Source organism: Loxodonta africana, chromosome 4 (genome assembly GCF_030014295.1).
Source record: "Loxodonta africana isolate mLoxAfr1 chromosome 4, mLoxAfr1.hap2, whole genome shotgun sequence".
In the NCBI taxonomy this organism is placed as follows: Eukaryota; Metazoa; Chordata; class Mammalia; order Proboscidea; family Elephantidae; genus Loxodonta; species Loxodonta africana.
In genome coordinates this window covers 773,975-787,554 of record NC_087345.1, presented here as the reverse complement: position 1 = coordinate 787,554, position 13,580 = coordinate 773,975, and the positions used below count along the sequence as shown (strand labels likewise).

Sequence of the window (13,580 nt, the reverse complement as noted above, 5' to 3'; positions counted from 1 at the left end):
GGTGGTTTGCCTGATGGGGTGACCCAGACCTTCATTCCTGAAGGGCCTAGGCCATTAGTAGTCATGTGAGAATTGGGTTGCTGTAGTTTTCCACTGAGTTTGATCACAGGGCATGGTAGTACTAAGAGACACCCTAAGGGATATCTCGTATTCCAGACATATTATTCTTTGCCTCCATTATGTAATAGCAATCCAGTTTCCTCTTGGTAATCAGGATCAGTCACACCAGCCAGTATGGTAACTCCCTTCTTTGCCTGTGGATCCACAGGCATGAGGAGCCCAACGTGGCCAGGTGGAATTCTGAACTTCTGTTTCATTGGAATCAGTGATGTGTCTCCATGTAGGAGCATTGCTTGCTTTGGAACTAAGACCTCTAGGCCTGAAGAACATAAGGTCTCAGGAACAGGAAGTAAAAAATTTGCGAGTGGGTCACTAGGGTTAATAGTGTGTGGTGCCGCTCCCGTTTCCACCCCTTGATTCCTGGACCCGTGAATCCTGGCTGTGGGAGAAGCAGCACCATACATTGGATGCTGGTTTGGAACAAGAAACCCTGGTGTCATAGTGGTTAAGCACTACAGCTGCTAACAAAAAGGTCGGCAGTTCAGATCCACCTGTTCTGTCCTGTAGGGTCGCTGTGAGTCAGAATCCGCTCAATGGCAGTGGGTTTGTTGGGTTTGATTTGGAACATATACAGCCTCCTGGAGAACATTGCCCAACCCTGTTAGGCATTGCCACCTAGCCGGTGCCATAATTGTGTCTTTAGATGGCCATTCCATCATTCTGTCAAGCCAGCTGCTTCGGGATGATGAGGAACATAGTAAGACCAGTAAATTCCATGAGTGTGGGCCTGTTGCCACACTTCTTTGCTGTGAAGTGTGTCCCTTGATCTGAGGCGATGTTTTCTGGGATACCAGGACAGTGGTTAAGGCATTCTGTAAGTCCATGGAGGGTAGTTTTGGCAGAAGCATTGCATGCAGGGAGGCAAATCTGTATCCAGAATGTCTGTTCCAGTAAGAATGAAACACAGACCTTTTCATGATGAAAGTGTTTCATTGTAATCAACCTGCCTCCAGGTTGCTGGCTAACCACCTCTAGGAATAGTGCCATATTGTTGATCTCTGCTGCTGGAAAATTGGGCACTCAGCAGTGGCTGTAGCCAGGTCAACCTTGGTGAGTAGAAGTCCATGTTGCTGAGATCACGCATAACCTCCATCCCTGCCACCATGGCCACTTTGTTCATGAGCCCATTGGGCAGTGGCTAGGGAAAGAGGATAACTGGTTTCCACAGAATGAGTCATCTATGCATTTGACTGTTAAAATCTTTCCTCTGCTGAGGTCGCCCTTTGGTAAGCATGTATGTGAGACACAAATATCACTTCTTTGCCCCATTCAGAGAAGTCCACATTCCTCTTCCTTATAATTCCTTGTCTCCAAATTTCCAGTCATGTTCCTTCCAAATCCCAGGCCATCCATCCAAACCATTGGCCGCAGCCAATGAATCAGTATACAGTCTCACATCTGGCCATTTCTCCTTCCAAGCAAAGTGAACAACCAGGAGCACTGCTCGAAGTTTTGCCATTGGGAGAATTTCCTTTAACCACTGTCATTCACGGAGGTCCCAGAAAGGAGCTGTAGTGCTGTGCTGTCCACTTCAGAGTGGTGCCAGTATATCATGCAGAACCATGTGTAAACCAGGCACAGGTTTTCTTCAGTCATCCTGGGAGGTGTAAGGTAATGTGACAGGAGTGGAGACCATGGGCATTTGGGCCATTTCATCATGCAACTTGCTTGTGCCTTCAGGTCCTGCTAGGTCCGATATTGTATACGTCACTTCTGTTTATTGATGGTGTGCTACCGTGCACATCCAGCTTTATGGCTCTGTGGGTCAGACATCACACAGTTCATAGTGGGCAGCTCAGGCCACATGGTGACTTGGTGGCCCATGGTTTAGCATTCAGTCTCTACTAAGGCCCAGTAACAAGCCAAAAGCTGTTTCTCAAAAGCAGAGTAGTTATCTGCAAAGGATGGCAGGGCTTTGCTCCATAATCCTAAGGTCTGTACTGTGGTTCATCAGTAGGGGCCTGATAGGCTCTAAATAGCATCCCCATCTGCCACTGACACTTCAGGCAGCATGGGATCAGCTGGATCATGTGGCCCAGGTGGCAGAACCACTTGCACAGCAGCTTGAACCTGTTGCAGAGCCTTCTTTTGGCCTGGGCCCTCCTCAAAACTAGCACCTTTTTGAGTCGCTTGATAAATAGGCCAGAAAAGCACACCCAAATGAGGGATATGTTGCCTCCAAAATCCAAAGAAGCCCACTAGGCGTTGTGCCTCCTTTTTAGTTGTGGGAGGGGCCAGATACAATAACTTATTTTTCACTTTAGAAGGAATATGTCAACATGCCCCACACCACTGGACCCCTAGAAATTTCACTGAAGTGCAAGGTGCCTGAATTTTTGTCAGATTAATTTCCCACCATCTAGCATGCAAATGTACCAATAGTTCCGGAGTCGTTGACACTTCTCCCTTACTGGGTCCAGTCAGCATAATGTTATCAATGTAATGGACCAGTGTGACAGCTTGCGAAAGGAAAAGGTGATCAAGGTCCCTGCAGACTAAAATTGTGACAGGGCTGGAGAGTTGATACATCTCTGAGGTGGGACACTAAAAGTACATTCCTGGCCTTGCCAGCTGAAGGCAGACACTTCTGGTGGTCTTTCGAAACAGGTGTGGAGGAAAAGGCATTGGCCAGATCAGTAGCTGCACACCAGGTGCCAGGAGATGCTCAAGCAATGAAACGACATCTTGAGCAGCAGCTGCAGTTGGAGTCACCATCTGGTTAAGTTTTCCATAATCCACTGTCACTGTCCAAGAGCCACCTGTTTTTTGCACAGGCCAAATAGACGAGTTGAATGGGGATGTGGTGGGAATCACCACCCCTGCATCCTTCGAGACCTTGATGGTGGCAGTAATCTCTGCAATCCCGGGAATGTGGTATTGCTTTTGGTTTACTATTTTCCTAGGTAGAGGCAGCTCTGATGGCTTCCACTTGACTTTTCCTACCATAATAGTTCTTACTCCACTTGTCAGGGATCCAGTGTGGGAGTTCTGCCAGTTGCTGAGTATGTCTATTCCACTTACGCGTTCTGGAACTGGGAAAATCACTGTAGGAAAAGCTCGGGGACCCACTGGACCTACTGTGAGACAGACATGTGCTAAGACTCCACTAATAGCCTGATCTCCATGTGCCCCCACACTGACTGGTGGGCCACAGTGATGTTTTAGGTCTGCTGGAATTAGCGTCAGTTCAAAGCCAGTATCCAGTAATCCCCGAAAAGTCTCATTATTTCCTTTTCCCCAATGAATAAGCACTCTCATAAAAGGCCGTAGATCCCTTTGGGGAAGGCTGGGAGAAAGATTAACAGTATGAAGTTTTTGGCAATGTAGTGGAGTCCTTTTTGAAGGGGACCCGGCCTCTACCTTCATTCAAGGTCTTCTGGGTCTGTAAATTCAAGTCTGGGAATTGAGGGGCCGTGACTCTCTATTCTGACAATTTGGATTATATTGCTGTTGACTTGACCTAGAACTCTTTCGCTTGTAGAGATTAAGTAAATATTTGGTAGATTTCCTGTCTGTTTCACTGCTAGGGACACCATGACTAAGTAGCCAACGCCATAAGTTCATACGAGTCAGACTGTCCTGATTACTGCTTTGACTCAGCTGTCTGTTACGGTTACCATGCCCACCTTGTTTTTGTTGATCGAGTGCTGCCACTTGGCCCCTACTACCTCAAGGTCCGGTCAGACCCATCGTAGTTTACTTACGTAAAGTAGCAATCAGCAATCTTCAAGGATGCTGGGGCTCACTTCACAGATTTGTTCCTCAGCATTATGGTAAAAGGTGTGTCCTCTGGGCACTCCATGTGTGGGTCTGTGGGCCTAACCAGATAAATCCACTCTAATGTGCCAATTTCCCTAAGACTTTGGATACCTTCTTCTACAATATACCAAGGCAGGTCTGGCACTTCAACTTGATTTAGTGTAGGCCATAGCGTAATCCATGCTTCAACGTTCTACCAATAAAATGTTAGATCCTTTCCTAACCTCTCAAGCCGAAAGCTTGAATGAAGAATCTGTGCTTAGTGGGTTCATCAATAAACTCAGACTCCTTGCACCATTATCCCACACCCTTGCTCATGTTTGCCAGGCTTCTGTTTGTGCATATTAGAAAAGTCAAGCAGTTTCTTTGGAGTGTAGTGTACCTCCCCTTGAGTTACATTTTGTACTTCACCTTTTGGGGCTCACTGGAACGTAAGTCTAGTTACAGTCTAGATGTCAAAATGGGTGGTAGGGATGTTTTCTGAGAACATTCAGCAAGGTCTTGTAAGGCGTTTGCCTCCAGCGACGCCCCAGGCAACGACTCAGACAAAGGCTCTTCAGACACAGCTGGGTTAACCTCATCAGATGTGGGTGGAGGGTCTAATGGTTTTACTGGGGAAGGTGGCTGAGCAGACAAAGATGGAGTCATCTCTTCAGATGGGAGCGAGAGGGCCGGTTCTGTTGGCAGGAGCGATTCAACGGAATTTAGGGGCTCAGTGTCCCGGCTTCCTGATTATCTGTCCATATGTCCCCATCCCAAGTTTCAGGATCCCATTTCTTCCCAATCAATGGCCTCGCTTTAACTGCAGATGCCACTCAAGGTTGGGAATTCAGTTTGCTTTGTAATTCAGCCACTCTTATGATAAGACTCTGGATTTGGTTCTTGGCAAAACCAGTTCTGTTACTACAAGAAATAAGCCTCTCTTTCAAGGCACAAGTGGAAACTTTGAGGTCATTTATGTGGCACTTGAGCTTTGACTCTGAAGCCCTGAACTCATCTCTTCTTTCACCAGTTTGTCTAGTGAAAGTAGGACCAACCAACCAGCTTCCTTATACTTCTCATTATGACAAAATTGTAGAACGACATCAAATGTGATCACCCAGAGCCTTGCCTTTCACCAATACCTGATACGTTGGTGGTGATATTTTGTGTATTTCTGTTGCCACCTTATGACATGAACTAGCAGTGCCCTATTTACTACTGGAAGCAGATCATCAACATCTTTAAGTCTAACCAGAGTTGAGAACCAATTTAGAAAAATCATCCTTACAATTTTGTTTCTCTAGAACCACTCTTGGTACCAGATGTCTTAGGCTGGGTTCTCTAGAGAAGTAAAACCAGTAAAGCATATAAATATATAAAGAGAGAGATTTATATCAAGGAGATGGCTCATGCAGTTGTAGAGGCTGGAAAGTCCCAAGTCAGTGGGTCAGGCTGGAGGCTTCTTCTGACTCAAGTAGCTGCAGGGGCTGCAGAACCCAAGATCGTCAGGTCAGACAGCAGGCCTCTGGCTCACAGGCTCCGGAGACCATCGAATCCCCAATATCGGCAGGTAAGGTGCTAGCTCAAGTCCAAAGAACTTGAGGTCAGCCAGCTGGAGGATCCAGAGCAAGCAAAAGCCCATGAGCCTTGCTAGAAAGTCCACCTATATTGGATGCAGACCCCACCCCAAGGAAACTCCCTTTCAGCTGTTTGGCTACTCAGCAGATCCCATCTTGGAGGTGATCACATTATATCAGACCTCATCATGGAGGTGATTATGTAATTATACAACTGCCAAACTACCTTATAACTGCCAAAGCACTGAGAGTCATGGCCTAGCTAAGTTGACAAACAAGAATCACAACCTCCAACTTTGTTCATCTTTTTCAAAGTTATCTTGGCTGTTTTAGGTCTTTTGTATTCCCATATGGATTTTAGATTCAGCCTGTCAATTTGTACAAAAAGTCTTTTGGGATTTTGATTGCGATTGCATTGAATCTGTAGATCACTTTAGGGAGAATTAACATCTTAACGATATTGAGTCTTTGGACACTTCAGAATAGTGTTATTTAGGTCATTTTTTAATTCCTATTAGCAATGTTTGTACTTTTTCCTTTGTACAGGTTTTAAATATGTTTTGTCAGATTTATCCCTGTTAAGACCTTTAATACTATTGTAAGCAGTAATTTTTAACTTAAATTTCCAATCCCTTTTGGCTAATATTTATCAGTGCATTGATTTTTGTATATTAATCTCGTATTCTGCAAGCTTGCTAGACTCAATAGTTCTAATAGTTTTTTTCATAGATTATATAGAATTTCTGCATTCACAATCATGTATTCAAATAAAGACAGTTTTACGTGTTCATTTCTTATCTGAATGCATTTATTTTTTACCCTGCCGCCTCGCACTGGCAGGATCTCTAGAAGAATGCTGAGAAGAAGTAGCGAGAATGACACCTTTGCTTTGTTTCTGATTTTAGGGCCAAAGTTTTCAGTCTCTCAGCATTTGATCATTTAGCTATAGTTCTTTTCTAGTTGCCATCTGTCAGACTGAAGAGACTCCAGCTTTGCTCAGGGTTTTCAGTCAGGAACAGCTGTGGGATTTTGTTATACGCTTTTTTTCTGTATCTAGTTAGATGATCCAGTGGTGTTTTCTTTCAGAATTAATATAATCAATTACTTTGACTTGCTAATGTCGTTAAATGAATTCGCATTCCTGGGATAAGCCCCACTTGGTTATTGTCTTAGTCATCTAGTGCTGCCATAGCAGAAATACCACAAGTGGATGGCTTTAACAAAGAGAAATTTGCTTTCTCACAGTTGAGTAGGTTACAAGTCTAAATTCAGGACGTCAGCTCCAGGGGAACGCTTTCTCTCTCGGCCCTCGAGGAGGGTCTTTGTCCTCAATCTTTCCACGGTCGAGGAGCTTCTCAGGTGCAGGGACCCTGTGTCCAGGGGATGCGCTCTGCTCCTGGTGCTGATTTCTTGGTGGTATGAGGTCCCCAACTCTCTGCTTCCCTTTCCTTTTATCTCTTGAGAGAGAAAAGGTGGTGCAGGCCACACTCCAGGGAAACTCCCTTTACCTTGGATCAGGAAGGTGACCTGAGTAAGGGTGATATTACAGTCTAACCCTAATCCTTTCGACATAAAATCACAATCACAAAATGGAGCACAACCACACAATACTGGGAATCATGGCCTAACCAAGTTGATATATACATTTTTGGGGGGACATAATTCAATCCATGACAGTTATGATGTAATTTTCTTTTATATGTCGTTAGATTGGATTTGGTAAAATTGTATTAACTTTCACATTCATGTTAAGAAAGTATATTAGTTTGTAGTTTTCTTGAAATGTTTTTTTCTGATTTTGGTATAAGGGTAATGCTGGCTTAGAATGAGTTGGTAAATGTTCTCTCCGCCATTTTCTGGGAGAATTTGTGTAGACTTGGTGTTATTTCTTCCCTAAATGCTAGACAGATTTCAGGGGACATCTAAGTCAATTGGCTTAATAAAATCTATTAAGAAAACATTCTGCTTCCCACTTTGAAGAGTGGCGTCTGGCATCTTAAACGCTAGCAGGCGGCCATCTAAGACACATCAATTGGTCTCAACCCACCTGGATCAAAGGAGAATGGAGAACAAGGACACAAGGTAATTACGAGCCCAAGAAACAGAAAGGGCCACATAAAAAAGAGACTACATCAGCCTGAGACCAGAAGAACTAGATGGTGCCCGGCTACAACCGATGACTGCCCTGACAGGGAACACAGCAGAGAACCCCTGAGGGAGCAGGAAAGCAGTGGGATGCAGACCCCAAATTCTCATAAGAAGACCAGACTTAATGGTCTGACTGAGACTAGAAGGACCCCAGTGGTCATGGCCCCCAGACCTTCTATTGGCCCAGGACAGGAACCATTCCCAAAGCCAACTCTTTAGGCAGGGATTGGACTGGACAATGGGTTGGAGAGGGATGCTGGTGAGGAGCGAGCTTCTTGGATCAGGTGGACACTTGAAACTATGTTGGCATCTCCTGCCTGGAGGGGAGATGAGAGGGTAGAGGGGGGGTTAGAAAGTGGCAAAATGGACATGAAAAGAGAGAGTGGAGGGAGGGAGCGGGCTGTCTCATTAGGGGGAGAGCAATTGGGAGTATGTAGCAAGGTATATATAAGTTTTTGTGTGAGACTGACTTGATTTGTAAACTTTGACTTAAAGCACAATAAAAATTAAAAAAAAAAAAATGTTGGATAGACTGCACCAGTGAAGCAAGCAAGGCCTAGAATTTTCTTTGTGGAAAGATTTTTTAAGTGTAAGTTCAATTTGTTTAATAAAGGACCATTTAGAGTATCAATTTCTTATTCATTAGACTTGGGTATTGTGTGTCGTTTAAGGAAGCTATGTGTTGTCTAACTTATTTGTATGAAGTTGCTCCTAGTATATCATTGTTATCTTTTTAATATCCATGTAATCTGTAGTGATGTCATCTCACTCATTCCTAGTATCTTCCATGGGTGTCTCTCTTCTCCCTCACGCCACCCCTCAATCTGGCTACAGGTTTGTCAGGTTTATTGACTTGGTCAAAGAATCAACTTTTGCCTTCATTGATATTCTCTAGTGTTTTTCTGTTTCCTGTTTTATTGATTTCATCAAGGACATCATACATAAAGAAAGCAAAAAGACAGGAAAGAAAGAAAAGACCAAAATGGATGTCAAAAGAGACTCTCAAACTTGCTCTTGAACATAGAGTAGCTAAAGCGAATGGAAGAAATGATGAAGTAAAAGAACTGAACAGAAGATTTCAAAGGGCGGCTCAAGAAGACAGAGTAAAGTATTATAAAGAAATGTGCAAAGACCTGTAGTTAGAAAACCAAAAGGGAAGAACACGCTTGGCATTTCTCAGCCTGAAAGACCTGAAGAAAATATTCAAGCCTTGAGTTGCAACATTGAAGGATTCTGTGGACAAAATGGAGCCCTGGAGGCATAGTGGTTAAGAGCTTGGCTGCTGACCAAAAAGTCAGCAGTTCAAACCCACCAGCTGCTCCTTGGAAACCCTATGGGGCAGTTTTGCTGTGTCCCATAGGGTCACAGTGAGTCAGATCTGACTCAGCGGCACCTAACAACAGCAACAAATAGCAAAGTATTGAACAACGCAGGAAGCCTCAAAAGAAGATGGAAGAGATATACAGAGTCACTGTAAAAAAAGGAATTGGTTGACATCAACCATTTCAGGAGTTAGCATGGGATCAAGAGCCGCTGGTATTGAAGGAAGAAACCCAAGCTACACTGAAGGCATTGGTGAAAAACACAGGGCTACAGGAATTGATGGAGTACCAATTGAGATGTTTCAGTAAACAGATGCAATTCTGGAAGTGCTTACTGTCTATCTATGCCAAGAAATTTGGAAGACTGCTACCTGGCCAACTGACTGGAAGAGATCTATATTTGTGCTTGTTGCAAAGAAGAATGATCGAACAGAATGCAGAAATTATCAAAAAGTGTCATTAATATGACACACAAGTAAATTTTTTACTGAAGATAATTCTGAAATGGTTGCTGCAGTACACCGACAGGTAACTACCAGAAATTCAAGCTGGATTCAGAAGAGGACATGAAACAAGGGATGTCATTGCTGATGTCAGGTGGATTTTGCCTGAAAGCAGAGAATACCGGAAAGATGTTTACCTTTGTTTTACTAACTATACAAAGGCATTTGACTGTGTGGGTCATAACAGGTTATGGATAACATTGTGAAGGATGGGAATTCCAGAACACTTATTCGTGCTCATGCAGAACCTGTAAATAGACCAGAAGGCAGTTGTTTGAACAGGACAATGGGTATATTGTGGTTTAAAATCAGGACAGTTGTATGTCGGGGTTGTATCCTTTCACCATACTTATTCAATGTATATGCTGAACAAATAGTCCGTAGAAGCTGGACTATATGAAGAAGAAAGCGGTATCAGGGTTGGAGGAAGACTTAGTAACAACCTGCGTTATGTAGATGACACAACCTTGCTAACTGAAAATGAACAGTACTTGAGGCACTTACTGATGAAGATCAAAGACCACAGCCTTCAGTATGGATTACACCTCAACATAAGGAAAACAAAAATCCTCACAACTGAACCAGTAAGCAACATCATGATAAACAGAGAAAATATTGAGCTTGTCAAGGATTTCATTTTACTTGCATCCGCAGTCAACGCTGGTGCAAGCAGCAATCGGAAAATCAAATGATGTATTGAGTTGGGCAAATCTGCTGCAAAAGACCCCTTTAAAGTTTTCAAAAGCATAGATGTCAGTTTGAGGACTAAGGTATGCCTGACCCAAGCCATGGTATTTTCTGTCACCTCATATGCATGTAAAAGCTGGACAAAGAATAAAGAAGACTGAAGAAGATTTAATGCCTTTGAATTAAGGTATTGGTGAAAAATACTGAATATACCGTGGACTACCAGAAGAATGAACAAACTGATGTCTTGGAAGACGTACAGCCAAGAGTGCACCTTCGAAGTCAGGATGATGGGACGTCATCTCACGTACTTAGGAGATGTTATCGGGAGGGACCAGTCCCTGGAGAAGGACAGCATGCTTGGTAAGGTAAAGGGCCAGCAAAAAAAGAAGACGACCTTCAACAAGATTGACTGACACAGCGGCTGCAACAATGGACAGAAACATAGCAACAATTGTGAGGATGACAGAGGACGGGGCAGTGTTGTACATGGGATCACTGTGAGCCGAAAGCGACTCAATGGAACCAAACAACAAGTGTTTTTCTGTTTTCTATTGTATTGATTTTTGTTCTGATCTTTATTTTTGCTTATTGTTCGCTTTCTTCCGCTTACTTTAGGTTCCATTTGCGTGTTCTTTTTCTGGTTACTCATGGTAAACGTTGAGGTCATTGATTTGATGCCTTTCCTTTCTGATGTTAGGTGATTAGTGCTGAATGGAAGTTATCCTGTTGAAGAAAGTCTCATAATTCAGTTAACCAGTCCACTGTTGTTAGACATTTAAGTTCTCAGTTGTTTGCTATTACAAACAGTGAAGCAAGTACTCTTCTGTCTTTGCTGATGACGATCAAACAATAGGAATAATTGGCATATTTTCAATATTGAACTTCCTATTGAAAAACAGTTCATATTCAGGAAATTTTTATTTAATTCTTTTCTTTCTGTTCTTTTTCCCACATTGGAATTCGTTACTCTCTTGTTAGTTCCACCACATTTTTCTTTTTTCCTTTTTTTTTTCTCATGGTTTTCTATCTGTTTGTCTTATTTGTTAGTTTACTGGAATTACTGCTAGTGTTTTACCCTTTAGTATCTTGCTATCTTTTGGATTAATCATGTTAAGGGATTCTTCATCAATGTCTATTTTAAGATAATAATGTTGAACATTCATTGCCTTTTCAGCATTTATTTAGAAATTTTTTTTTTTACTTCAACCTATTAATGTGATGAAGTACTTGAAGTGAATAACTTTATATTGAACCCTTCTCATGTACACAGAATGAAAAATATGATGTTTTCCAATTGGGGTGAATTCCTCCTTTAATGTGCTTCTGGGATTTACTGGCTAACATTTAATTGATGTTTTGTCACTATTAAGAAGCAAGGTGGTGGTCTGCAGGCTGTCGTGACTTCCCACTTACTACTTTGTACTATCTTTGTCACATTGTTGGTTCCTTTGTTACAGTAACTTTGAAAATACTTAGAAAGCATTCCTCCTTTCTGTCTACTATGGGAGAGTTTACATGGCAGTGGGTTGCTGTTTCTGGAGGGTTTGAGTGCACCTGTGGACATCTCTGGGCTAGAAAGAAGCAAACTTTAAGTCAATTTTATTAGCTTCTTACTCATCGATTGATCCATTTTTTTCCTCTTCCTTTGAGTCAGTTTTGCTAAGTTCTGGAATGGTTCTTTACTGGTTGTTATTCACCTTTGAATGGAGCATATTATATCCCAGGCAACAGTTGGCTAAAGATTGTGTGGAAGCTCAGACTGCCAACAGGTTCAGCACCGAGAAGCCACTTGGGGAAGGTCTCCTCCGGCTCAGGCCTAGAGATGCTGGCAGAGCTCACAGCTGCCTCATCCAGGGGTTCTCTGGCTTTGCGTATACACACAGACCCAGGACTTGTGCCATGAGAAACTCGGTCTTGATAGGACCTCGGAGCCTCTGCTGTGTTCTTGTGGTGCCGTTGAGAAGCAGTCAGTGGTCCTTTAGGTGACAAGCTGAATTTTCCAGCAGTCTGTATCTGGCCCAAGTTCTGAGAAGGTGTGTATCAGCTCTTGTATCTTTGCTTGTTTGAGGCCAGACTTCTCTTTACTTAGTAGATACTCTTCTGCATTTGTGCTTTGGAGCTTTGGCCATCTTGTTTCAGTGAAGATGGAGTTTGAGTCTCCATTTTTTGTTCTTTTTGTAATTTTCGATGACTTTTAAGGAACACCTTTACAATCAAAAATTTCTATTGACACAGTAGTATCACTGTTGTTCTTAAACTTCATGGACTATATTTTCACTTTCTTCCACTCATCTACTTTATATATTAAAACAGAAATATTGTCGGAAGGAAAGGAATCCCTGCTTTTCTGATACCTAGGATATTTCTATTCTAAATTTTTTTTTTTTATAAAACTAATTTTCTAATGTTTTATGTATACACATATAGGAAAATGACCTTTCAGTCCTTCACATTTTCCAGTGGTGCCCTTGAGAACCGTGTCAGAGCTGACCTCTAATATGGTCCTTATTTGTACGTATTTTGTAAATGTCATGTTAGTTTACTGACTTACAGATTATATGATCAGATTCCTGTTTCTGTGCTAGTCTTAATATTTCTAAACTTAAGGTTGTTTTATGTTTTCTTTTTTGCAGGACTACAAGCAGACGATGCCACTTTGCGCTTGAACAAGTCATCCATTTAGGGGTAAAAGGTAATTACCTTTTATAGACTTGATATAAAATTTTGTATAAAAGTACAGTCTCTTCAGTCATAGATTAGCAGTAAAACTGTGTGATGTTCACGTTTTTAACTTTCTATTGGGGAACTCTAGTGTTTTCTCTTGTTTCAGCCATGTAAAACTGGCATGCTTAAATAATTGAAAGTAAATCCATTTCACTCTGATTTTCCTCTCTTAACAAGTTTTTGTACTTAGCAGTAGACACGTAAATGGCTTTGTTGCAAAGAATACATGGTACTTGTATTATGTTGTAATTCAGAAACAGTATAAAAGGGGGCAGAAAGGACAGGTGTGGAATAGATGTGAAGTACTTTGATAGGATTGGCCACAAACAGTTAGGTTGCTTTTTTAATCTTGCGTAAGGTTTTCAGTAACATCTACCCTCTTACCTTTTCTTGTTTAAAAAGTGTTGTTTCCAGAAGAAATCATTTTACAGCCTCCCCAAGTCGTAGGGAATTGGAGCCACGTACCAGACAACAGAAACGAGGAGCAGTCCACCACCAAGGTAACGCTTCAGTGACTTCGATATCGTGAATGAATGATGTTATGTGTTTGTTTCCTTATGCTCAGCCTCTCAGTTTACTGGGGCATTAGAGGAGTGTAGCTCACAATCACCAAAAATCTCAGTTAAAATAGAACTAATTTAAATATTCATAAAATAGATTTAGTGTGGCATTTACGTACAATTTCGTGCAAGGCTAAGATGGCTGCAGTGTATTAAGCGGGAATAAGGAAGATTATCGATTGAAAACCTCATGGA

The 13,580-nt window shown here is 42.2% G+C and overlaps 1 protein-coding gene across 1 annotated transcript in view; it reads left to right on the top strand.

Annotated features, from left to right (window-relative positions):
* The window catches only part of MOV10L1 (Mov10 like RNA helicase 1), a 94,204-nt gene that overhangs the window by 55,469 nt on the left and 25,155 nt on the right, over positions 1-13,580 (top strand). Inside the window, 2 exon segments of the mRNA XM_064283312.1 lie at positions 12,735-12,793; positions 13,228-13,325. Of these exon segments, the coding sequence (XP_064139382.1) occupies positions 12,735-12,793; positions 13,228-13,325 (157 nt within the window).